This window comes from Raphanus sativus, chromosome 9 (assembly GCF_000801105.2).
Source record: "Raphanus sativus cultivar WK10039 chromosome 9, ASM80110v3, whole genome shotgun sequence".
Lineage (NCBI taxonomy): Eukaryota > Viridiplantae > Streptophyta > Magnoliopsida > Brassicales > Brassicaceae > Raphanus > Raphanus sativus.
In genome coordinates this window covers 21,845,499-21,872,925 of record NC_079519.1, presented here as the reverse complement: position 1 = coordinate 21,872,925, position 27,427 = coordinate 21,845,499, and the positions used below count along the sequence as shown (strand labels likewise).

The 27,427-nt window shown below is 35.2% G+C and overlaps 3 protein-coding genes and 1 pseudogene across 5 annotated transcripts; all 4 read left to right on the top strand.

The window, feature by feature from the left end:
- The first annotated feature begins 2,135 nt into the window (after window positions 1-2,135).
- On the top strand, window positions 2,136-4,827 carry LOC108824051 (equilibrative nucleotide transporter 3). 2 transcript variants are annotated; one of them, XM_018597380.2, is made up of 9 exons: window positions 2,136-2,449; window positions 2,555-2,633; window positions 2,775-2,879; window positions 2,965-3,120; window positions 3,208-3,351; window positions 3,424-3,529; window positions 3,623-3,795; window positions 3,890-4,306; window positions 4,435-4,827. In XM_018597380.2, exons 2-9 carry the CDS (start codon window positions 2,592-2,594, stop codon window positions 4,546-4,548), a joined length of 1,257 nt encoding a protein of 418 aa, XP_018452882.2. In that variant the 5' UTR covers window positions 2,136-2,449; window positions 2,555-2,591; the 3' UTR covers window positions 4,549-4,827. The 2 variants fall into 2 exon arrangements, with proteins under 2 accessions (XP_018452882.2, XP_018452883.2); XM_018597381.2 differs by having other exon boundaries at window positions 2,136-2,633.
- A 1,682-nt stretch (window positions 4,828-6,509) lies between these two features.
- LOC130499563 (uncharacterized) lies at window positions 6,510-10,470 on the top strand. 2 transcript variants are annotated; one of them, XM_056993740.1, is made up of 5 exons: window positions 6,510-8,827; window positions 8,923-9,466; window positions 9,550-9,649; window positions 9,713-10,047; window positions 10,117-10,470. In XM_056993740.1, the coding sequence occupies exons 1-5, from the start codon at window positions 6,718-6,720 to the stop codon at window positions 10,448-10,450; spliced, it is 3,423 nt and encodes a 1,140-aa protein (XP_056849720.1). In that variant the 5' UTR covers window positions 6,510-6,717; the 3' UTR covers window positions 10,451-10,470. The 2 variants fall into 2 exon arrangements, with proteins under 2 accessions (XP_056849720.1, XP_056849721.1); XM_056993741.1 differs by lacking the exons at window positions 9,550-9,649; window positions 9,713-10,047 and having other exon boundaries at window positions 6,703-8,827; window positions 10,117-10,469.
- A 1,612-nt stretch (window positions 10,471-12,082) lies between these two features.
- Window positions 12,083-13,012, top strand: LOC130499520 (uncharacterized). The gene is made up of 2 exons (XM_056993659.1): window positions 12,083-12,684; window positions 12,757-13,012. Exons 1-2 carry the CDS (start codon window positions 12,308-12,310, stop codon window positions 12,902-12,904), a joined length of 525 nt encoding a protein of 174 aa, XP_056849639.1. The 5' UTR covers window positions 12,083-12,307; the 3' UTR covers window positions 12,905-13,012.
- Window positions 13,013-21,328: 8,316 nt separating this feature from the next.
- LOC108824061 (equilibrative nucleotide transporter 3-like) lies at window positions 21,329-26,685 on the top strand (annotated as a pseudogene).
- The last annotated feature ends 742 nt before the right edge of the window (window positions 26,686-27,427 follow it).

Below are 27,427 nucleotides of genomic sequence, written 5' to 3'. Positions count from 1 at the left end.
TGTATCAGAATGTACACTATACTTGTTAATTCATTCAAGGAAGAAGAAAAATCCAGAGAGGAATGAAAAGCATAAGATTATATGGAGAAGGAGATGAGGTGGTGAAGAACAAGAGACGATGATGTGGTGAAGAACAAGAGTCGATGAGGTCGTGAAGATTAAGATCGAGATTGGGTGGTGAAGACGAGACAGACAAGTTAGTGAAGAAGAAGAAGAACCGGACATCGCCGTTTCATAACGAAGAAGAAGAAGATTAGGTTTAGTCTGATAGAAAAACTGAAAAACATTTTTTTTAATTCGGTAACCGTTTGGTTTTTTCAAACCGAAACGAATTAACCAATAACCGAAACAATTTTAAATTATGCCGTTCAGTTTTACATTCTCAAGTGACATCAAACCGAATTTCCCAAATTTCGGTTCAGTACGGTTCAAAAAATCCGGTTCGGTATAAAATCCCAAACCTAGGAACAATAGCACTAGTGGGAGGCGATTCATCCGGAGAATAGTTCGGAGACCATAGAACCACAAACATAGAGAGACCACAAAATATTCCAACAGGTACGACGAGACAAGAACACCTCACGAGTTCTTTGATTTGTAACTCGGAGAAGATACCTACCTCCACTTTATTAGTATGAAGCCACCAGCCCTCTCGATCATTTGTTGAACACAATCATATTATGCCGGCTGGCAATGATCGAGAGGGTTGGTGGCTCCATCCAACCGAATAGTCACGAAAAAATTAAGAAGAGAATAACAGCGCTGTCTAACAGCATGTGCAAGTACAGCGGTCGAATAGAGTCTGAGTAAAATAATATTAAAAAATTAAGAATTTTAAATACAAATATATAAATTATGATATAAAACTTTAAATTTTTAGAAACAGTGTTAAATTTAGAGCTAATATTTTCAAAAAGATGTCAAATATACATCAAATAAAAATTTTAAACTACTCTATTATATTATTAAATATATTATTAATAGTTTTTTGAACAGGATCCAAAAATAATTTTAGACGGTCCTGGAGAATAATAACGCGAAAGAATTACAATAACTAAAAGTAAATTTTTGATTCAATGCTTCTTCGGATTGCAAAAATGTTTTTCACATGTCCAACTTAATCTTCATCAGTGCTCAATCCTTTTCTTTCTGTCACTTACGATCTCTTTAGAGTTTAGATCCATCTGGAAATCTCATTAAATAGCATTTTCTTAAATCATTAAAATTTGTTAACATGTGATGCTTTTGAGTGAAAACATCGTCAACCGATACTTTTATAATAATTTACAAGCAACTATTGTTCTATAAAATTTCGTATTAATTAAAAATCACGAAGACTATCCTAAATACAAATAAAAATATTGTTTTCCAGAACTATAAATCTAATTGCTGTAAAGTTGGTGTGATTTATTTCTGTAAAAAAATTATAAACATGGGATACATTAAAAATATCTTCCCGGAAAGACAAAACTGAGTACTAACCACTAAATGAAATTTATCGGTAAGAGGGGAGAATACTAGCAGGAAAGCATTCCAATAGCTGAAGGTGGATTTTCAATTCAATGCTTCACAAAATTGGCAAAAATGTGTTTCACTTGTTCATCAATGTTTTTTCCTTTAGAAACGCAAATTCATCAAAGTTCCATCCATTTTATTTCGTTTTGTTTTTGTTTGATTGTCATGTACCAGTTACGACTTTAAGACCCATCGGGCCAGTTCATTAATTGTCAATTTCTAAAATCTATAAAAATGTTATAACATGTGATGATTTGATTAAAAATACATAGTCAACCGATACTTGTATACTACTAGTAATAATTTACGAATTACGAGCAACTACTATTCTAAAAATCATAGAAATTAAAAGGCAGGAGGGATATTTATTCTGAGTACAAAAAATAAAATATTACTATCCAAAAATAAAATATTACTTCCCAAAAATATTTATAATTGCTATAAAGTTGGTGTTATATTATTTCTGAAAAATATAAACATGGGTAATATTCCCCAAAAAGACAACTTGGTATTAATCGGATCACAATTACTATTTGATAATCTTGCCAGCGAAAAACTTTCTTTTTCCCACAAAGATATGTGGATATCAATCACTAAGTGAATTTACTTCATAGAGATGTGGATATTAATCAATAAAAGAATTTTCACAGGGATTGCTTTCAGACAACAAAGTCTACACCGTCTTCCAGTCGATCAAATACAGAAAACGATAAAAGCTTTCACACTTGGGATTCTTTAATCTTTTTGATTCGTTTCTCTTTTCTGTTCTTCTGAGTCTTTATTTTATCCTCTCACTTTCGCTGTCAAACCTTAAAAGTACTCGCTCATCTCCATAATTTAAGAATCTTGTTTTGAATCTACATGAAAGCTTTAGTCGTAATATAATCGAAAAGCCCGTTGACTCTGCAATACCCTCATGTGCTAAATTTTCCAAGTAAGTATAACACGTAGCTTTTGCTTTCCCACACCCCACCCCTATAAAAGAAAAGAAAAGAAAACGACATCTTGTATTCGATCAAGTTCTTCCTCTTGAAAACAGGGTTATGTGCTTTTGAGTTATCTGTAACTATTTGAGAATGGTGGATAGAAACGAGAATCAAGCTCCTGAGAAGCTTCAGGTTAAATTCTACAAAACCAAAAACTCAGATCCATTAACTTTTCATTGTTTTTCTCTGAATTTAGAACTAAGATTCTTGTTTATGTCTGTTTCAAAAAAAAAAAAAAAAAAAAAAAGATTCTTGTTTATGTCTTAAAAACAGGGGAAGTTTCAAGCAACGGTTGTTTGTTGTATTCTTGGAATCGGAGCTCTTGTTTCTTGGAACAGTATTCTCACCATTGCAGATTACTACTACCTAGTTTTCCCGGTTCGGTTTCGGTTCGAATTGGTTATCTAATGTTCTGTTTTGGTTTTGTAGGAAAAATAGTTGAAACGTTTTGTGTTGTTTGTAGGATTATCATCCTTCAAGGGTATTACCACTTGTGTACCAACCATTCGCGCTTGGAACAATCGTGATTCTTTCATACCATGAATCAAAAATCGATACTAGGAAACGCAACCTGTTTGGTTACATTCTGTTCACAATATCCACCTTCTTGCTGATAGTTGTACGTTTTATTTTTAAGTCTTAATCTTTCTAATGGAACTGAATTTTGCTTATGGACTCAACGCTCTCTTTTTAACTCAAAAAACAGTTGGATTTGGCTACAAAAGGACGTGGTGGAGTAGGACCTTATGTCGGGTTATGCTTAATAGTTGCTTCTTTCGGCCTTTCTGATGCTACCGTTCAAGGAGGAATGATCGGTGATTTATCATTGATGTGCTCTGAATTCATCCAGGTTTAACTGATTTCAAGATCTTGGTTTAGATTAATCTGTTTAAGTTAACCGAATTTTCTTGCTTCTTTGTAGTCATTCATGGCGGGTTTGGCAGTAGCCGGTGCTCTAACTTCAGGGCTTAGGCTAATAACTAAAGCAGCTTTTGATAACTCACACGCTGGTCAACGTAAAGGAGCAAGTGAGTTTTAACCTTTTTTTTTATGAAGATCTTTATAGCTTCTCAAGTGTTCAAGAACTTACATTTCTTGCTTTTTTTTTCTTTTTCTTGCAGTGATATTCTTAGCGATCTCAACATTCATAGAGTTTCTTTGTGTGATGCTTTACGCATATGTGTTCCCTAAACTCCCCATCGTTAAGTATTATCGAAGAAAAGCCGCTTTGGAAGGATCTAAAACTGTTTCTGCTGATCTTGCTGCTGCTGGTATCCAAAACCAATCCGACTTGGTAACTTCAGATTCCTCTAGATTCTTCTCTTGATCTTTTTTTCAAGATTTTTCATTATTAATTATTGTTTGAGCTTCTTGATTCTTCTATGCAGGCTGATGATGATTCCAAGAATCAACGACTAAGCAATAAAGAGCTATTGCGTCAAAACGTAGACTATGCAGTGAATCTAGCTCTCATCTACGTTTTGACATTATCCATTTTTCCCGGGTTCTTGTACGAGAACACGGGAGAACACGGGCTAGGTGCTTGGTACGCGCTTGTCCTAGTAGCCATGTACAATTGTTGGGATCTGGTAGGGAGGTACACACCGCTGGTGAAATGGCTCAAAATTGAGAATAGAAAACTAATCACCGTTGCGGTTTTGTCACGTTATTTACTCGTTCCTGCGTTCTACTTCACCGCGAAATATGGGGATCAAGGATGGATGATTATGCTCATTTCTGTTTTGGGGCTAACTAATGGACATCTCACAGTTTGCATTCTCACCGCAGCTCCTAAAGGTTACAAGGTAATCTATTCTAATGTTTATAGATTAATTTGATTGTTTAATTTCTTTTGCGTGTTTAAATGGAAACCCAACATGTTAGTATGTGTTATTTTATTGTTGACAAGTACTATATATGTTTTTTGTGAAAGGGTCCGGAGCAGAATGCATTAGGGAACTTGCTGGTGATATTTCTATTAGGAGGAATATTTGCAGGAGTTGCTTTGGATTGGTTATGGCTTATTGGCAAGAAAGATGCCTTCTAATTAGCCATCGTCTCTCCAGACCAGTTCTTAATTAATTGGAGACTAATCTGTTTTTTCTTTCACAAAAAAATCCATTATTATTTGCTTGTAATCTGCAAGTGTGATATTCCTTGGAACTGTCGACAAAAAGATAAATCTTCCTTGGAACCAGAGGATGTTTCGTTATCTGTGCTAAGAACTGCCATAAAATAGCTAGGGGTAGGCGAGAGTCAATTACTTGTCAATTCTTGGTTACTTGATTTGGTTTGTTCAAGTAAAACTTTTAAAATTTGATATTTACCTTGCTTGAGACAAGTACTTGGAAAGAAATTGATACTTGCAAGTAGGGGTGGGGATTTTACCTGACCCGAAAAACCCGAATCAAAATCCAAGCTGAAAAACTCGAATCAAAATCCAAACCGAAATAGCAAAATACCTGAACATATATTAAGTTAGGAGAGATTGAATATCTACACCCGAACGGGTAGTATCCAAACCCGAATGGATAATACCCAAACCCGAAAGTATATCCGAAGATAACCGAACATATGTATACTTACCTTAATATTTCTAAATTACATCTCTTATTTTATTTAAAATATTTATATTGATGTTATATATACTTTAAAATCATATAGTATATATATAATTATGGAGAAAATAATTTGATATTCATTTAAAATGCATGTCAAACTTTTTGTTTTATGTATTAACAAAAGTTACATTCAAAGATTAAAAACAATAGCTAAAGTAATATATATTTTTTTGACATGTTATCTCAAATCTATTAATCATTCAATCTATAAGAAAATATAAAAATCAGTTGAGTGAAATCTATAAAAATAGAAAATTCAATTAAGTGAAATCTATATTTTTAAATACAAGAAACTTAAAAAATGAAAAAAAATATTTTTTCTTTTAAAATCTAAATATCCAAACCCGATCCAAAATAACTGAACCCAAACTAAAAATATCCAAACCCGACCCGAAGTACAGAAATATCCAAACGGGTTTTATATCCATATACCGAGATACCCAAAAATCTGAAATACCTGATCCAAACACGAACAGTATCCAAATACCTACCCCTACTTGCAAGTAACTTGTTTTGTCTTGTTACTTGCTAAACCAAGTAATTGTCTCTTGACTACATACAAAAAGAAATATATTCTAAATTTTTAATATTCAAGGTACATAAATTCTTAAAGAAATAGACAAAAATGAAAATAAGTGTTCGAAATATTGAAAGACAATATGAAACTATTATTCATAGAGATATTTTATTGACAAGTTGAATGACAAAACATGGATTTGATTTTTTAATTTGAATTTTAATATTTTATTTAATAATGGGTTATCTTGTTTATTAAGCAAATTAATATTGTATTAATCATTACTAAACAAAAGACATGATAAATTTTATTTTGCAAGTAATAACAAGTATATTTAGTAAATATCGAGTATTTTATAAAATGCGTAAGACGCACTGAGTAATGAGGCAAGTATCAAAAAATAAAACGATATTTGATATTTGTCTTGTTCTTGCAAGTAGTCAATTTTTTTAATTTGTTACCCGGTTTTCTAACGACAAATACTCTTTTTCAAGGCAAATACCGGTCAAGTCACGAGTATAAGACGACCTTAAAATAGAATCTGAAAAAAAAATTATAGCACATTGTAAACCGCATATATTCTATATGAAACCATAAGTTATCACTACAAGAAAACAGCATTTTGGCGAGGAAAGTTAACGAGGAAATATAATCATCGTAAATTTACGAGGAACTTACGAGGAATTTACAAAGAAAGAAATAAACCTCGTTATTTCCTCGTAAACTAACGAAGACAATATTTCGTCGTAAAGCCCACGTAACTTTACGTGGTCTTTACGAGGAAATACACTTTCCTCGTAAAGACCACGTAAAGCTTGCATTATCTTTACGAGGAAAAGTGGAAATATATTTTCCTCGTTAAATCAACGTAAATTTACGTCACCTTTACGAGGAAATGATATACGTGAACTTAACGAGGAATTTTAAAGCACGTTTTTTTTGGCTACCTACCTTTTCCTCGCAAATTCATCGCAAAACTTCAACTACCAGATTCGAAAATTTTCTATAAATATGGAAGTTTCAACATCATTTTAAACACACCAACAAGAAAAAAAAAGAAAAACGTGAAAGGAAAAAAATGTCAGGCTCCGGGAATGTCTACGAGTTGCGGAGGTGGATGTATTTGCATAGAGATGCTAACGGGAGAGTGACGAAAGAATATATTGCGGGACTAGAGACATTTATGCATCAAGCAGATTCCACACCGCTCGCCCTAGAAAGCGGTAAGATGTTCTGTCCATGTCGGAAATGCAACAATTCGAAATTGGCAAATCGTGAAAATGTTTGGAAGCATTTAATAAATAGAGGTTTCACGCCAAATTACTATATCTGGTTTCAACATGGAGAAGGTTATAATAATTATGATCAGAATGAAGCTAGTAGTAGTAATAGCAATTTTCAGGAAGAACCGGTTGCTCTTCATTTGCATAATGAACCTAGTTACCATCAGGAGGAGCAGATGGTAGATTTTGATAGGGTTCATGATATGGTAACTGATGCATTTGTAGCTCATGATGAAGATGAAGAACCTAACATAGATGCAAAAAAGTTTTATGAAATGTTAAATGCGGCGAATCAACCACTTTACAGTGGTTGTAGAGAAGGTCTCTCTAAATTGTCGTTGGCTGCTAGAATGATGAATATTAAAACTGATCACAATCTACCTGAAAGTTGCATGAATGAATGGGCAGACTTGTTCAAAGAGTATTTGCCGGAAGACAATGTGTCTGCTGATTCTTATTATGAGATTCAGAAACTGGTGTATAGTCTTGGGTTGCCTTCGGAGATGATAGATGTTTGCATCGACAACTGCATGATCTACTGGGGAAATGATGAGAAGTTAGAAGAATGTCGATTCTGCAAGAAGCCACGATTCAAGCCGCAAGGACGGGGACGTAATAGGGTACCGTACCAAAGGATGTGGTACCTACCAATTACAGACAGATTGAAAAGATTGTACCAATCAGAGCAGACTGCTGGAAAGATGAGATGGCATGCCGAGCATACTCAGACGGATGGTGAGATGACACATCCATCAGATGCAAGAGCCTGGAAACATTTTAACAAAGTATATCCGGAATTCGCTAGCAATATCCGGAATGTGTATCTCGGATTATGCACAGATGGATTTAGTCCATTCGGAATGTCAGGGAGACAATATTCATTGTGGCCAGTCTTTCTTACGCCATACAACCTGCCACCGGAGATGTGCATGCAACGGGAGTTGCTATTCTTGACCATATTAATACCTGGTCCAAAACATCCTAAAAGGTCGCTGGATGTTTTCCTGCAACCACTGATAAAAGAGTTGAAGGATTTGTGGTCAACAGGGGAGAGGACGTATGACTGCTCAACGAAGACGAATTTCACTATGCGAGCGATGCTTTTGTGGACCATAAGTGACTTTCCTGCCTATGGGATGTTGTCGGGATGGACTACACATGGGAGATTAGCTTGTCCATATTGTAATGGAGCGACAGATGCGTTTCAACTGAAGAATGGGAGGAAGACAAGTTGGTTCGATTGTCATCGTAGATTTCTTCCCATTGGCCATCCGTACCGAAGAAACAAGACATTGTTTAGGCACAAAAGGGTTGTGAGAGACACTCCTCCTCCATATTTAACTGGAGAAGAAACTGAAAAGCAACTCGATTACTATGGAGCTTTGGAAACAGTTCCTCGTGGTGGTAATTGGCATGTTCCCCCTAATATGCCTGATTCTTACGGTGTTCATCACAACTGGCACAAGAAGAGTATATTTTGGGAGTTGCCATATTGGAAGGATCTTCTTCTGCGCCACAACCTCGATGTGATGCATATAGAGAAGAATTTCTTTGAGAACATCATGAATACAATATTGAATGTCCCGGGGAAGACAAAAGACAACATAAAATCGAGGTTAGACTTGCCGGATATTTGCTCAAGAAGCGAGTTACATATAAACAGCAATGGACAAGTTCCTGTTCCGATATTCAGATTGTCTTCAGAAAAAAAGTCGGTGTTGTTCAACTGGGTAGCATCAGAAGTGAAATTCCCCGATGGGTATGTTTCAAATCTGTCTAGATGCGTTGAAAAGGGTCAAAAGTTCTCCGGGATGAAGAGTCATGACTGTCATGTCTTTATGCAACGACTACTTCCCTTTGCTTTTGCGGAGCTACTTCCTACAAACGTACATGAAGCACTTGCAGGTACTATATTTATTATTGCAGTTATTTTATATATAATGATTTAGTTTGAAATATATATGACTAATATGTGTATAATTGTTTTTGGAATATACAAGGCATTGGAGCATTTTTCAGGGATCTGAGCACCCGCACCCTTAAAGTAGAAGTCGTGGAACAGCTTCAAGAGAACATTCCCATCTTATTGTGCAACTTGGAGAAGATATTTCCTCCTGGGTTTTTTGACGTAATGGAGCATCTAGCTGTCCACCTTCCATATGAGGCATTGCTTCGTGGACCTGTACATTACGGATGGATGTATCAGTATGAGCGAGCCATGAAATATTTGAAGGGAAAAGCAAAGAACCTTGCAAAGGTTGAAGGTTCTATAATTGCTGGAAGTTTGACGGAAGAAACTTCTCACTTCACATCGTACTACTTTGCGTCAAAAGTACGTACTCGGAAAAGAGCTCCAAGGAGATATGATGATGGTGGTGTCGCGCCAACATACGCAGTTGCTGGTGTTCCAGACATCTTTAGCCAGATTGGGCGACTGGGTGGAAAATCAAAAGAGGTTTGGTGGTCGAGTGAAGAAGACGCTCATAGTGCACACACCTATATTCTACTTAATTGTGAGGATCCATTGATTCGTTATTTTGAAAGGTAACATAAATGGACACGTATATATAAATTAACACATATATATAATTGTCAAATATTAATTAATATAAAATGTGATTTTACAGCCTATTTGTTTCACAAGTCGAAGAAACATTCCCTGGTATATCCACAACTGACGTAGACAAAAGGAAAGATCAACACTTTATAAAGTGGTTGAAGAGTCAGGTATTAACTCAAACTCTTTATTCATAAATGATTTGTATTTTAACGTTCACTTTGTTTTTGCAGGTTGATTTTGACGACGATGCAGATTATCCTAAGTGGTTACATGAAGTAATTCAATCTCCACATGTAAAGGTCACCACTTCACAGATGTATTTCACACGAGGCTATACTTTTCACACATATGAGTATGGTAGACAGCGGGCGACCAGTAACTATGGAATATGTGTGAAAGGGGAAACCGATTTCTACGGTATCTTGACAGAGATTATCGAAGTGGAATTTCCAGGGATATTGAAGCTGAAATGCGTCCTCTTCAAATGTGAGTGGTTCGACCCCGTCGTCAACAGAGGTGTTCGGTTTAACAAATTCGGTGTAGTTGATGTCAATGGTGGACGAAGGTACAACAAATTCTTTATTTGGCATACATGAGCAGAATAAGCTTACTTCTATGTTTTCTTTATTTTCAGGTACAACAAATTCGAGCCTTTCATCTTAGCTTCACAAGCAGATCAAGTTAGCTACCTTCCATACCCTCGGATGAGAGAATCGGGAATAAATTGGTTATCCGTGATCAAAGTTACACCTCGAGGACGAATCATAAGTGGAGAAGAACCACCATTGCAAGAAGAACAGATAAATGAAGTCGAGGAACCTGAACAACAAATTGATGACATTCTTCTCATTGATCCGCATAATCATGAGTATGAAGATCTTACCGACGATGGCACAGACGAAGCTGTTGAAGACGAGTTTAATGAAAATGATGATGTTTCTAGTGATGACGAAAATGTATCCGATTGATGTATTTGTGTTTTAATATGATTGAATTTCAGACTTAATGCATGTGATTCGATTATAAAGAAAAAAAATATTGAGTTTGAGGTTTTGAATGAAAAATAAAAGATTGAGGTTTGGGATTGGAATATGAAGAGTAGAAGATAGGAAAGATGGTGTTTGTGGTTTAGGGTTTTTGATTTTAGAGGTTTAGAAAGAAAACCTCGTTAATTCCTCGTAATTTACGACGAAATAACGAGGAAAGTAAAAAAAAAAAGAAATACACGGGCCTCGTTAATTCCACGTAAGCGCAAATCGTCGTAACGACCTCGTAAGCTTACGTGGAATTAACGAGGCTTTCTTTTTTTTTTTAGTTCCTCGTTATTTCCTCGTGGGCTTACGAGGTTTTAACGAGATATGTTGTCTAAACCCCTAAACCCTAAACCCCAAACCCCATCTTTCTTATCTATTTTGTCTAAATACCAAACTCCAAACCCCATTAATAATTTTATAATTTTCAAAAGATTATATTTTAAATCTTCAAATGATTATATTTTCAAATCTTCCAATGATTATATTTAAATAAATAATTTGATTTTGTATAAGTTTAAATTAGGAAGAAGAGATTGATATTAGAAGTTAAAGAATTGTGATTATAAATTTTGAGGTTTGAAATGTTAAGAATATTGAGGTTTGAGGTTTTGAATGAAAAATAAAAGATTGAGGTTTGGGATTGGAATATGAAGAGTAGAAGATAGGAAAGATGGTGTTTGTGGTTTCGGGTTTTTGATTTTAGAGGTTTAGAAAGAAAACCTCGTTAATTCCTCGTAATTTACGACGAAATAACGAGGAAAGTAGAAAAAAAGAAATACACGTGCCTCGTTAATTCCACGTAAGCGCAAATCGTCGTAACGACCTCGTAAGCTTACGTGGAATTAACGAGGCTTTCTTTTTTTTTTTTAGTTCCTCGTTATTTCCTCGTGGGCTTACGAGGTTTTAACGAGATATGTTGTCTAAACCCCTAAACCCTAAACCCCAAACCCCATCTTTCTTATCTATTTTGTCTAAATCCCAAACTCCAAACCCCATTAATAATTTTATAATTTTCAAAAGATTATATTTTAAATCTTCAAAAGATTATATTTTTAAATCTTCAAAAGATTATATTTTCAAATCTTCAAAAGATTATATTTTCAAATCTTCAAATGATTATATTTAAATAAATAATTTGATTTTGTATAAGTTTAAATTAGGAAGAAGAGATTGATATTAGAAGTTAAAGAATTGTGGTTATAAATTTTGAGGTTTGATATGTTATGAATATATGAAGTAGAATATAAGAAAGATGGGGTTTAAGGTTTGGGGTTTAGAGTTTAGAGGTTTAGAAAATAACCTCGTTAATAACTCGTAACTTACGAGGAATTTACGAGGAACAGAAAGACGGGCCTCGCTAATTTATCGTTTAATTTGGGACGGGCCTCGCAATATCCTCGTAAGCTTACGAGGTTTTTACGAGGAAGAGGAACACGGGCCTCTTTAATTCCTCGTAAACTTACGAGGAAATTGCGAGACCTCCGTAAGTTATATATACAACCTCACAAACCTCACACTGTCCATTCCTCCCAACTTCCTCTCCACTTCCTCCCCATTTCGTCTCCAACTCCTTCCCCATTCCTCTCTCCTCCGAAAATGGTAATTTCCTCGCCCCCTTTATTAGTTTAGACAATTTAGATAGGTGGTTAGTTTAGGTGGTTAGTTTAGAGAATTTAGATAGGTTTACGGATTTTATGTTCGTTAGATAGATTTTTAAATTATTGATGATAGCTTTTTAATTATTGATGATCATAATCTCAAAAAAAAATATTTTTGCAGGTTCGCCAGCGCATGCTTTCTGCTCACTACAGGGAGATATTCGGTGAGCCTGGTAGTCAGTTAGACCCGCCAGGTTCTTCTTCAGGTGCCGGCGGTTCAGGTTCTTCGGATCAGGAGTCTGTTCCCGAGACTCAGCATTTCTTCCCTCCGATGCCTCCTCCGATGGCTCAGCCGATGCCTCAGCCGATGGCTCAGCCGATGGCTCCTCCGATGGCTCCTCCGGTGCCTCCTCCGATGGCTCCTCCTGAGATCCCCGCCGCTGTTCATTCCGATCTCATGGTGCCACCTACTGTTCCCTTCTCGCAGTACACTGTCGAGGATATTCTCGGTATGCCAGGCAGAGCTGGTTTACCAATCATAGACCCCGACAGACCCGACGGGACTTTATGGTAAGTGTATTTTTTAAATAATTATTTTAATTTATAACTTCATTAAATAATTTAAATTTTCATTTTTTCCAGGTTTGGGGTTGACAATTCCCTTGCGACAGATGTAACCGAGACGATTAAAGGTTACTTCTCCATGGCGCATCCAAACTGGAAATTGACGCCGATCTACATCCGAAAGACGTGGTTCAAGATTTACGCTGTAAGTAATTCTATTAGTTAAATTTTTTTTTTATTAACTAATTATTAATTTTTTTTTGCAGCAAAAGTATCATTGGTCCATCGGGGTCAGTGAGAAAGTGAGGAAGGCGTTTTACGAGAAGGCGGAAGTTCGCTTGTCGGACACGGTTTGCAACTGGAAGGGTGCCTGGATCGTCAAGGGGTACACCCGTGGCAAACCTGCTGAGCTTACCACGGATGTTTGGGACGGCCTCATCCGTTACTGGAAGGATCCTAACTCCATTAGGATCGCAAACATTTGTGCTGCCGCCCGTAACACGGTAGACGAGCACGGTAACGGCCCGATGCTACACTCTACGGGCCAAAAACCACATGCCGGTGTCCGTTTGAAAATGGTACGTAATTAAATATTTAATTTTTTAATTATTATTTTTAATATAATTAAATATATTTCTAACAATTTTCTTAAATGTTTTTAGGCCAAAGAGTTGGGACGTCTCCCGACTCTTCCGGAACTTTACGAGCGGACCCACAAGAACAAGGCGGGCCAGTTTTTAGATGGCAAGTCCGAGCAAATCTACAACAACGTAATTGCTCGGGTTGAGGAGCGCCAGACTCAGCTGACCCAGCAGTCCGGCGACGGATTACCAGTTACCTTATCCACAACTGAAGTGGATAAGATTTACGAGGAGGTAAATTTTTTAACATTATATCTTTTTAATTATTAATTGATTAAATTTACCTTTTAAATTTAACTAACAAATATAATTTTTTTGTTTTTAAGGTTGTCCCTAAGAAAAAGGGACGTACGTTGGGGATCGGTTCCGTCAATGATGTCCCGAGAGCGACATCATCTTATGCTCAGAGACAGACCGAAGAAGTCACTCAGTTGCGTTCCGAGCTGGGCGCGACCAAAAGCCGTGTGAGTGGACTCGAAGCCTTCATCGACGTTATAGCGTCCACAAATCCGGAATGGGAAGCTTTGTTGAGGAACATGAAACAACAAAATCCCATTCCAGGCGAGTCATCGGGCACACATAACGAGGAGGATGTTACGAGGAGGAGCGAGGAATTCTACGAGGCGATGAACGAGCCTTAGTTTTTTTAGTTTTTTTTTCGGTTTATGTATTATAAAATCCAAAACTTAATTATATATAAAATATTTTGTTGCTTCTGAATTTTATTTAAAATTTATTTATAAATCCAATATTTAAATATTTTTATTTTGTTAAATTAATAATTATTATATTTATCAAATAATATTTTATTAATTCGAAAAATGGAAGTCTACGAGTTATTTACGACGAAAAGGTTTCCGAGGAATTTACGAGGAAAGTCTTTCGAGGTTTTTACGAGGAAAGTCTTTCGAGGAATTTACGAGGAAAACCTTTCAACGATTCTACATCGATTTTACGAGGAAATCTTTTCAAGGATATTACATCGAATTTACGAGGATATGATTTCAAGGATCTTACGTGTAAGTAACGACGCGTGTTTCGCGTGGTTTGTACGAGGAATCTCGGCGAGTGATTTACGAGGAAATGGGGCGAGGAACTTACGACGAAATATTAACTTCGTCTTTACGAGGAAATAAAAAACTCGCTAGGCTACGAGGAAATGGCGACGAATCCTTTGTTACGACGGACGATAAACGACGAAAAGCTTTTCCTCGTTAATTCCTCGTAAACATCCTTTTACGAGGAATTAACGAGGAAAATGGCCCTCGTTAATTATTTGTTTTCTTGTAGTGTATAGAGGAATCCAGCATACAGGAGTTACGAGATATCTTGGGAATTCAGAATTTGGGACTACCCTAGAATATTGGTGGGTCTAAAATACAAGTTTTTGGATTCATTCAAAATCATTTGAATAGCAGGGTTAATGGCTGGACCTTTAAGGTTTTTACCAAAGAAAGAAAAGAGGTGATCATTAAATCTGTGACAACGGCATTGCCGAATCACGTGATACCGTGTAATAGGTTACCAAAGGCAACAGTAAAGAAACTAACGAGTGCGGTAGCATAGTTTTGGTGGAGCCCAGACAGGAGTACAAGAGACATGCATTGAAAATCTTGGGACAAACTATGCTTAAGTAAGAATGATGGAGGTTTGGGTTTTAAATACCTCTCACAGATTTTAATACGGCGATGCTTGGTAAGCATCTATGACGTTTGATTGAGAAACCTAATTTATTATTTTCCGGTGTCTTTAAAGCCGGTATTTCAGGAATGCTTCACCTTTGGAACTGATTTGTTCATACTCTCCGTCGTATGGCTGGAGGAGTATTGTTACTGTTAGATCTCTTGTTAGTAAATGACTAATCAAAAAGGTGGGAACAAGATCTTCTATCTCTGTATGGAATGGTCTATGGCTCCCTTCCATTCGCCCGAGACCAGCAAATAAAAACCAACATACTAGTTATCCTGATCTTACAGTTGACTCTCTTATTGATTTAGCTTCACGGACTTGGAATACTCAGGCTCTTAGGCCTTTAGTGGATCCTCAGGATGTCAAAATTATAGAAAAATCTACGGCCGTAGCCAAACATACGGCCGACGCAAAACCTGCGGCCGAAGCCAAACATGCAACCCGTCAGTCCCTTATGGCCCGTAGCCAAACCTGCGACCCGTCGATCCTTTACCTGCGACCCGTCGATCCCAACACAAAGAAAGCCAATGGATATTAAGATTTTTGTACCTTCTACACAAACCCTACAGAGTTTTTTTTCCTTTTTTAAAGAGTATTTGTATCATCTAGGATGGTCTGAGTTCTGGTTAGCTTCTCTATCTCTACGTATCCTACTAACTGATCTTCCCAGGAGAACCCTTCTTACATGCGACGCATCGGTCCCTTACGGCCCGTAGCCAAACCTGTGACCCATCGGTCCCTTACGGCCCATAGCCAAACCTTCAACCCGCCGGTCCCTTACATCCTCTTAGCCAGTTCCTTTAATTAACTTAATTCGATTATACTTTTCTTAAACGTATTATAATTTCATGACTTAGATTCTCAAAATCAAACAGTCATTTGTCACATAAACATTCTAACATAAAGTGATTATCCATCCATCAAATCTAACATGCATTTCCTAAGAACGCAATGAAGAAACTTTTCATAAAAAAATGCTATCATACATTTCTTAAGAACACAATGAAAGAACTTTCCATAAACTAATTCTATCATAGGGATTTTGTGATACAAACTATGCAACCAATCTTGAACAATCATTTACATGTTACTTATTTTAAGTGAGAGTGGCAATATTTTTAGGTGGGGTTCCAACCAATTCTTTCCTTGTCCATAACAGAGTCAAAATACATGTCATTAAAAAAATCAACAAAAAAGCATTGTAGGAGGTGCTTTTGAAGACTTAGTCTATAAACATGGTGCAGTCATAATCAATTGTGATCCACCGTCAGCTAAAATTCTAGAAACGGAGGTTTTCACGAAAGTACCAATCATATACATACTCAATATAATTTCATCGGGGATGTAATTGGAGAAGAAATCGTTTCGGTGGTGAAGATCCATTTGATATCCTACCTAGAAATACATTGGAGAAGGCCTTGGGTCTGTCAAGGTTCACGAGTAATGCATGTAAGCTGGTTGCTGTGGAGGTGCAACCATATTCATTACCTTGTAGCAAAAGAGAAGAAAGTGGGTCAGTCGAAGAGGTTTGAGTTAGATCTAATAAGATAGAGTTGGGTCCGTCAAGGTCCACGAGTAATGCATGTAAGCTGGTTGTTGTGGGTCAGTCGAAAAGGTTTGAGTTAGATATTCTAAAATAGAGTTGGATTATCAACATGCATGTAAAGATCAGAAGGAGATCTATAGAATAATCGGTGAAAGTGGTTTACCTAAGTTATTGTTGGTAGATTTGAGCAGATCGATTGTCTTCATTGTCGTATTGAGAGGCAGAGAGGTCATAGGAAGAGTCTGGAAGCTTATTTGGTCGAGCCTGAGAGTTTGTGGATTTGGCTTCTGAGAAAAGAGGTATAAAACAGAGAAACTAAAGGGTTAGCTTTGAGGTGGTGCTAGTTTTGGGTTGATTCATCAGAAGAGATGATTAGAAAAGCAGAGAGAAGAGGTGAAACAGAAGAGAGAGGCGAGAGAGAAAATCGGCAAAGCTTTGCTTAGGGTTCTAGCTGCTTTGTTCAAAATGAGCTGGCATTAGAATAACACAAGGTGAAGAATTTTTGGGTTGTGTCTTAAACCTAGTTGACAGCTTATTGCGATTTCAAAATTATAAAAAAAAAAAAATCAAGTGAGTGGTGCTTATTGAATAAGCTCATGCCGATACATTATAAATATAGGTCAGTCGGTTACAACAGCCTAACGGCTTTAACAGAAGAACGAAATATAGGCGATTCACGGCGACTTCTTCTTCTCCAAGGAGCTCGAGCGTTTGGTGGTGAGGTGACTACAGCTTAGCGACCTTGACATGATATTTTAGTGTTTGTGACACTCTGGTACCTGAAACATGTAGAGAAGAAATTAGACGACAGTATACATGTTGTATCAGTGTTGTAATCCTACCCAGATGAGTTTTCCGGTGAAGATCTAGTGAGAGCTCGAGAACATAGACTATCTCCAAGCATAGGAACTGACAGTATCTGTAAAATGGGAAAGCAAATACTAAGTGAAATTTCATAGTTCAAATCAAGTCACAATCAAATTGATTGTGAACTCAAAACGTAACATTTACTGAACATTTTCTTGCAACAATTATTCATTATGGTAAGGTTTAGAGGTAAGGTAAAATTCTAAAAGGACGTTTTCTCACAACAACGGCAATAAAATAGTCTTTAGAACAACAAACAAAAATGATAAACAATAGCCATGTTCGTTTCATCATCGCTGCTTCCAGCGGCAGAGTTCATAAAAGTACGGCAACAGAGACAAAAAGAAACAGAATTGAAAGTCAACTGCCTCAGATTGATTGCTGGAGACATAAAAAAAGAGACGCCAATGCCGCTGAAATTTTCTGCGTCAGTTTCGTTTGTTGTTAATTGCCTCAGCGATTGAAAAAGAAGCCGATGATGCTTCACCAGCGTCCGTTTCGTTTGTGTGTTGCCGTGAGGAAGGCGTAATTATCGGAAGCTGACGCTGGACGCAGCATGACGAAAAGATAAAAAGCTAATATCATACTCCTTCCGTTTCTAATTATTTGTCATTTTAGAGTAGAATTTTCGTTTCAAAATAAGTGTCGTTCTCGGTTTTCAATGCAAAATTTATTGACAATATTCTCTATTCTATTTTTTATTGATTGATATATGGTTAGATGTATTGGTAATAGTATTTTTATTTTGAAAATATGTAAAATTAAATGTTTTTTTAATCTGTGTGTATAAACCTAGAACGACAAGTAATATGAAACGGAGGGAGTAACAAATAACTAGATTTTGACCTGCACGCCAGTCTGATATAAAAGCTGGATAAAAAATTCAAATCTTGAGAATCAAACCGATCACGATCCGAAAGAGTAATACCAAACCAGAACCAAAATTGATTAAATATCCAAATTATTTAAAATTTTGATATTTAAACAACCGAAACCATAACCAATTCGAACTGAAGTATTTTATATGTTAAGTTAAGGTATTCTGACATATGTTATTCAGATTTATATACAATATATTATTTTATTTATAGATTTTAAGAAATTCAAAATATATAATGAATTTTAAAAAATAATTTAAATGGGTTGTCCGAACCCGAACTGAACCCGCAAAGATCCGAATATCATTCGAACTGAAATTTAGAAATATTTGAATGGGGCTGAAATCTTTGATCCCGGAAACCCAAGCAGATCCGACACGAACCCGAATGGATACCTGAATGTCGAGCCCTAGTCATAATTCGAACTGAAATTTAGAAATATATGAATGAGGCTAAAATCTTTGACCCCGTAAACCCAAAACCCAAACAGATCCAAAACGAACCAGAATGGATAGCTGAACGCCTAGTCCTAATCACTATGTCATCATATAATTAATTGTATTGGTCTATCATATAAATAATCATATAATTAATAGTATGTTATATGTATCATCTTATAATAATCATATATATTATATTCTTAAGGTTTAATGTAAAATATAAAAACCATAATTTAAGTTGGTATATGAAATTAATCTTTTTGCTGTATTTTTCTTATATATTTTGAAAATATTTTTTAATAATGGTTATCGGAAAATATTTTAGTAAAAATAAATTTTTGAATATATGCATATTTTAAATAAATTTTTGATATAAATCAACTTTAAATTATTATTTTGATTTGAAACATGTATATACATTTAAATTTTATTTTATGATTATTTTAGACAAAATAATGTTTTTTAGGTAATTAGATTAGTCCATTTTGTATACTTTAAAACTGATATAATGAATTTCCAATTTTTATTAATAACTTAAGCCATTATTTTTTTCTTCTTGACATACTTTTATCCATATTTCAAAATTTTAATTTTTTCATTATTTTTCTATGAATTATTATTAATTTTATGATATTTTTTTTGAAAATTGAACTCTTGAAATTTTTATATTTGACTAAACTAAATAAGGTAATAATACTGTTTTTAAAAATTGTTTTATATAATATACTATTTATATTTCAGTTTGTGTTTTTATTTTCACCGTAAAGAATTGTAAATAAAGAGAATTGTAAATAAAGTGACAGAATTGTAAATAAAAAAAAATATAGAAAGAAGGTTGTTTAATTTATTGTATAAACAATGGCTAAATATTTAAATAAAAAAAAGTATTAAATATGTTATTCATGTTTTTAAATAATTTTCATTTGTTATTAATTTATTGAAAATATAATGGCTAAATGTGTAAATAAAAAAAAGTACACATCTCTACTATCCATTTTTCCAAACATATTTCATTTATTCTACTATCATTGTTTCCAAACAATCCAATTGTGTACTTCAACTTTAATAATATAGATTCATTTGTTATTAATTTATTGAAAATATAATGGCTAAATGTGTAAATAAAAAAAAGTACACATCTCTACTATCCATTTTTCCAAACATATTTCATTTATTCTACTATCATTGTTTCCAAACAATCCAATTGTGTACTTCAACTTTAGTAATATAGATATATGATTTTATAGTAAAATATAGTAGGTATGTAGCTGTAAAATGATATTATATAATTTTTATTCTGTGGTGAATGAAAAGAAATCTTATAAATTATTCAAAAATTTAAAGACTTTTCAAATAAAAAGATATAAAATAACACATAGATAATTTAAAAATGTGTGTTGGTTTAGTATAGTGATCTATATTTTATTAGAATAAATACACAGGTGTAGTTAAAGAAAGAAAATTACAAATAATTTGGCAATAACAAATGTTATAGTTATCCTAGTAAAAGAGGCACACTTTTCATATGTATGTTAAGAAACCAATGTCAGTATGACATTCTTTTATATTAGATATATGACGGTAATGATATTACTTATAAATGCTTCTCAAAGAATATATATATATAGAGAGAGAGATTACTCTCTTCAAATTCATTTCCTTCTGTTTCCGATATGTGACTAACAACACCCAAAATAATCATATACAGATTCATCTTTTTTTTTTGGTCTAAATGTTAAGTATACAGATTACAGATTACAGATTATACATATTCATCTTCATTTGTAGAATTTATCTTTTTGATTGGAATCCAACTCAACCAGACAACATTAACAACTATCCATACACTTTAGAGAGAATCGCATATGCGTAGACCTTTTACATCTACAACTTTTTCCTCCTTTGTCTCTACCATAACACCGCCACTTTATACACTGCATGTATAATTGTAGATCTTCCATTTCCCCCACCTATTTGATCAATCAATACATTTACTCTTGAATCTGTGGCCTCCACCTTTTCGATAGGCATATGTCATCGATCTTTTTTTTAAAACATTGATTATTATTTATTTAACTGGTGAGAGAAAGAAACAAATGAAAGGGAAGAAATCAAAGATAGAATAGGAGCTTTGGTTTGGTGAAACTATGCTTTAGGTGCCAGAAAATATAAGGAATTTTAAAAGCATTAATTAGTGTTTTAGGCATCACAATACGACGGGCAAAGCATGGCCGCCAAAGGGATAAGTTCACAAGTTATTGTAGGCATCAAATAAAAGCATGGGCAGGAAGAGACACGTGAAAAAAAATTGGGATCAAGAAAGAGACGATAAAGATAGAGAAACGATGAACATATAGAGATGAGGAAGAGAGATGTTACATAAAATAAAATAGAGATGTCTTCAGACTCCAACAGTGTGTGAAATAGCGCTTTGCCACTTTAATCATGGTATAATTTTTTGATACGTTTCGAAAATATATGAGTTAGTTGCGCCATTAATTCTTTTAGTAATATAATGTTTCTATTTGAATAGAGAGAACTTTTCTATTATATATCTGATTGCTTAATAATATATATAATATTTTTAGCATGTGATGATTTTGATTAAAATATGCAGTCAAACGAACGCTACTCATTGTTCTCGGGAGGAAAGTTTTACTTTCAGATGGAAAGTGAAAAAAACTTCAAACAATGGATTTTTTTAATATTTTGGGATTCAGACTACTTCAAGCAATCTTTGTTTAAGGATCACATGAAAGCTTTGAATGTAATAAAATCAACAAACTCGTTGGCTCTACAAAAATCCTCAAAACTTTTTGCTAAGTCCAACTTCCATGACTGCTTTTTCTCACCTAAAAGAATAAAAATTACTCCAATACTTGAATCTTGAAACAGGGTTTATGTTCTTTTGAACCCTCAACAACTATTTGAAAATGGCTGATGGAGACGAGAACCAAGCTCCTGAAAAGCTCCAGGTAAGTTTCCACAATATCAAAACTTAGATCCAAAGATCTTTCATTGTTCTTTTTAAATGTAAAACCCAAAAATCTTGTTTTTATTTTTTAAACAAAAGAATTGTTTATGTCTGAATTTTTATAAGAAAAAATAAATAAACAGGGGAAGTTTCAAGCAAAGGTCATATGTTGTATTCTTGGAATCGGAGGTCTTGCTTCTTGGAACAGTCTGCTCACTATTGCAGATTACTACTACAAAGTTTTTCCGGTTCGGTTTCTGTCAGTCAATTCTGTTTTGGTTGTCTAAGAAAAAAAAGTTGAAAGGTTTTATGTTTCTTTGTAGAATTATCATCCATCAAGGGTACTAATACTTGTATACCAGCCGTTTGCGCTTGTAACCATTGTGATTTTAGCATACCACGAATCGAAAATCAATACTCGGAAACGCAATCTGATTGGTTACATTATATTTACAATATCCACGTTGTTGCTGATAGTTGTAAGTTAAAATCTAATGTGTCTTTTTCAGACTTACAATAAAGAAACTGAATCTTGATTATGGACTCAAGATTCTTATAAACTTTAAAACAGTTGGATTTGACTACAAGAGGACGTGGTGGATTAGGACCTTATATCGGTTTATGCACAATTGTTGCTTCTTTTGGCCTCGCGGATGCTACCGTTCAAGGAGGAATGATCGGTGATTTATCTTTGATGTGCTCTGAACTAATCCAGGTATTTGTAACGTAATTCAAGATCTTTGTTTAGGTTAACAAATGTTACTAAAGATATATCCTCTTGCTTTGTTGTAGTCATTTATGGCTGGTCTGGGTGTAGCTGGTGCTCTAACCTCTGCGTTTAGGCTAATGACTAAAGCAGCCTTTGAGAACTCAAATGATGGTTTACGGAAAGGAGCAAGTGAGTTTTAACATTTCTGAAAACCAATTAACATTTTTGAAAATCAATGTAACCAATTCTTGTTTTCTTGTTTTGTTTTTCTTTTGCAGTGATATTCTTAGCAATCTCAGCATTTATACAGTTTCTATGCGTGATGCTTTACGCATATGTGTTCCCTAAACTCCCCATTGTTAAGTATTATCGAAGAAAAGCCGCTTCTGAAGGATCTAAAATTGTTACTGCTGATCTTGCTGCTGCTGGTATCAAGAATCAATCATATTTGGTAAATACAAAGTACTCAAGAATATATTTTTCTTGATTCTTAAAAAAAAAAACTTTTTGATTCCTTTTTTAAAGATTATTCACCCTATTCATTGTTTAGCTTATAATTCTCCTATGCAGACTGCTTATGTTTCCAATAATCAAAGGCTAAAGAATCTATCCTTCTTCATTCTTATTCATTGTTAATTCTTCTATGTAGACTGATAATGCTTCCAATAATCAAAGGCTAACCAACAAAGAGCTCTTAGTTCAAAACATAGACTATGCAGTGAATCTAGCCCTCATCTACATTTTGTCATTGTCCATTTTCCCGGGATTCTTATATGAGAACTCAGGAGTCAGGACACCACGGGCTAAGCTCTTGGTATGGGCTTGTCCTAGTAGCGATGTACAATTGTGGGAACTTGGTTGGGAGGTATACTCCGCTGGTGGAATGGCTCAAGATTGAGAACAGAAAAGGGCTCACCATTGCAACTTTGTCACGTTTTTTCCTTATCCCAGCGTTCTATTTCACTGCGAAGTATGGTGATCAAGGATGGATGATTATGCTCGTTACTTTTTTAGGATTGACAACAGGACATCTCAATGTTTGCATTCTCATCACTGCTCCTAAAGCCTACAAGGTACTCTATTTTAACCTTTTCTTTTCCTGAATAAAGATTATGCATTTGATTTCTTTTATCTTTCTTTGCGTATATTAACGAAAACAAAACATGTTAGTGTATGATATCAATGTTAACAACATTATCTTTGAATATTTAAACGCAAAAAGACAGCGTTGTTTGAGATTACAACAATGGACAATCACTCTCACATTTGTTCTGATTTTGTTAAAGAAAATTTGGTTTTATTTTTGTGAAGGGTCCAGAGAAGAATGCTTTAGGGAACTTGCTGGTGGTTTTCTTAACAGGAGGAATAGTTGCAGGAACTTCTTTGGGTTGGCTATGGCTTATTGGTAAGAAGAATGCCTTCTGATTACTCATCATTTCCTCAAACCAAATATTCACTTAAATATTGGAGATTATTCTGCCTTTCCTTTATTCGCCAAGACGATTACTATTTGCTTGATATCTTTTTCCTTTTCCTTTTTTTTAAACTTTATTGATTGCAATCTTGTTAAGTGTTCTTAATTTTAATATGTAAACCATATGATATTTAATTACATCTGGGGAGCTATAAATTGTGTTTTTAAAAGAATAGTTGTTCCTTTTTGTTAATAACATTTTCTCGCAATATCCGCCATAAAGAAGTTGTTGAAAATAAATAAAAAATGACAAACAAACCACATGTGGACTGTGGAGGCAGTGGTGGACATGCATTATTATCACCAAGGTAAGCATGGACATCGGGATCAAAATCAGCTTTTTCAGATTATATAACAATTTGATTAGAGAGCGGTTCGGTTTATATCGAGTTCGGATCCGATTAGTAAATTTTCAAAAACCCGGTAAAATCTAATATATTTTCAGATTCGAGTTACAATCGGTTCTTCGGTTTAAAATTATCTAATTTATAACTATTTTGCTACATAAGTAAAATCGGTTCCATGAGCAATCACGAGTGGTGGTGGTCGTCGTGTGGTGTTGTTGTCGCCGATCTTGATCTCTCCTTCTCCCTTCCTTCAGATCTAATTTCAAGTGAGGTGTTTTGAAACCAGATCTGTTCTTATTGTCTTTGATATTGCTGAATGAGTACCTATGATTGATTAAACCCTTCTTGATGTTAGGATGATAGATCATGGTGATTGATAGGGTGATAGCTGCATATATCATGTTGCATAAGAACGCTCATACTGTTAAAGGAGATTAATGGACTGCTTTGTGTTGATGTGGTGAATGATTGATATGAATCTCTGATGTGAATGTGTGTTAAGAGTGTTCCATGAAAGCTAAGATCCTAGATGGAATTAAACATAGGTTGATAAAACACTGTTAACCGGACTGGTTAGATGAACGTTAGGATCCATGTGATTTGATGTTGAATGAATTGAGTGTGACACCGAGAACGGGTGGTGTATGGTAATGAATGAAAGAATATAAGTAAAGAAATGGAAATGTTTCTGATTAAAGGAACTGGCGAAATGAACCCGGTTAAAAGAAATGGGTAAATGAACCCGGTTAATGAAAATGAAAAGGATAATAAAAACTAGACACTGGTAAAAGGTGACGTCTAGGGAGAAGGTTAATAGAAACTAGACACCGGAAAAGGTGATGTCTAGGGACGCTGACCACGGCGGGTTTTAAGGGAGCGGAGCTGAGGGTCATGTACGGACGGTGACCACGAAGGCGGGATAAAATTGGCACCGGGTAGGATCGAGTCAACGCCGAGTCTTGGCGAGAAGGTTTGTCTTCTCGACGGCCTCTCTCCTTCTCCCTTCCTCATCTGGACCAGGATCTTTGAGCATATCGGGCAGCTGGTTGCATAGGAGCACGTTGTCTAGGACCAGAATGTGATTCCTTGGGCGTGCATAGGTCCTAGAGTTCTAAGATAACTCAGACTCTTGAAATCTTAATTTAAGTTATGTGTTATGAGTGATGACTGAGTTCATTACAATTTCTTGTTGTGTGAAATGGAACGTTTATGCCCAGTAAGTATTTATGCATGAATGACTGTTAATGGCTAGTCGATTCTCGTTACGCATTGAGCAGTATAGAGGTTCATGCGGTGAGACTGGTCTAGAACCACTTCACTGAGTATTCTTTACTCAGCCCTCCTTTTTCTCTTCCTTTGCGCAGAAATGTAAGTAGAAGTGCTAGAAATGGTTGTGGTATGGAAACGCGCCTGGAAATCCTTGGTACCTGAACATGACACATGGAGATCGATGTTGGAGCTTAGACATGTGTGTCCTTAACCATGCACTATGTAATCCTCGGTTTGTGTTTGGGAGAGGCAGGTGTTACAGATACTATCCTTTTTCTCTTCTTCTCGACGGCTTGTCTCCGGTCGAGGGTTTATGCTATAGCGAAGGCGAACGACTCAACTTCTCTCTATTGTCGAATCCAAGATTTTCTTTGTTGCTTCTTAGCTATGCTCCATGTCCTGCCGGGGAGATTTCCTCAGTCACTATTACAACCTAATTCAAAGGTGTACTCTAGTTTAGGTTAGGCTCGGGTATCTGGCTGGAGCGTGTTGACGTGTCGAGCTTTCTCGAACTCATTTCCGGATAGCTCAAGTTCCACCTTTTCATATTTTGTGTTGCTTGTTGTTTCTAAGCTAAGTTGCAGGTCTAGCAGTTTTGGTTAAGGAGTATCTTTGTTCTATTGTGTTTCACGGCTCACGAAGCTTCAAGAGAAAGTAGTAAGGCCTTGAACTGGAGATGCTGCCCTTTCCATCCAACCGGTTAGAGGGCGAGTGTGGTGTTGGAATTCAAGCGCTATTAAGCACATGTGGTTGCTGTTATCATGACAAGAACCGGATTGTGGCAATGAACAAGTGTCTTAGCTCAGAATTAGAGGCCGGCCTTCGAGCGGGTCTCTATGTTGATTCTGAAGAATTTTCTTTGTTCATGTGACAAGCTGAATCACCTTCTTGCTCATGTGGTTGGTCGTTGTTACACTTTTTCTTCGGGTTTTCTCTTCACATACCAGTATCGGCTCAACTTCTCTTTCAGATAAATCAAGACTGTATTAATGCTTCTATTCATGTTTGTTACCAAGCTTAATGGATAAAGTTTTCGATTGTCTTTTACTTCCATGTTTTTTAACTTCTTTTTGCTATGGAACCAATTTCATAGCTTCTACATTTTGTTTATCACTCTTTGTAAACCTCAACATTCATTTCCATGAAATGATATTTACATTTTTAGCATAAAAACGATTATTATTAGGTTTATGCTTATTCTGTAGATGAAAACTGAATCCGTTGTATCTAGCTGATGTCTTCCTAAGAGTACGAGTTATGACTGCGCTGAAAACAGACCCAATTTGGAAGCATATCTATGTTGACTATATACAAAGATGCACCAAGAGATTACATGGTGTTATATGGTATTTTTAGTAACAGAAAAAAAATTATTTGGTATTTAGACACTAATGAGTATCGTCTAAATACAAATATAATCAAAAGAGTGACATCTTAATTTTTTTTTTGTTTAAAAAATGACATCTTAATATGACGTACGTATAGTGACCTACGTAGTTTACAATACTGTATATATATATACTAGTGGTTTGAACGCCCTACGGGCGGGGCGGTTGTATTTTGTTGTAATTTGTGTTTTGATGGTTTTATCTGTTTTTGTTTGATGTTTATTCTGATTCGAGTAAATTTTACATTTATTCAGAAAAAAAAATTTAGTTACAGTTGAGATCATGAAGCATTACTTTGATTGATGAGGATGATAATCGCTATATCGTTTAAGTGGTGGGGATATAATGAAAAAGTACTATGTGCATAGTTTATAAGAGGTTCGGTAGTGTTTCAAAAAAAAAAGGTTCGGTTTTTAAAGTTTAAATTTAGATATTTGTTTGAATTTTTATTATATGCTAATGAAATGATTTGATCGATAGTATTTTTAAATATTAAACATTCATATTAAAACTCTATAAATTCTATC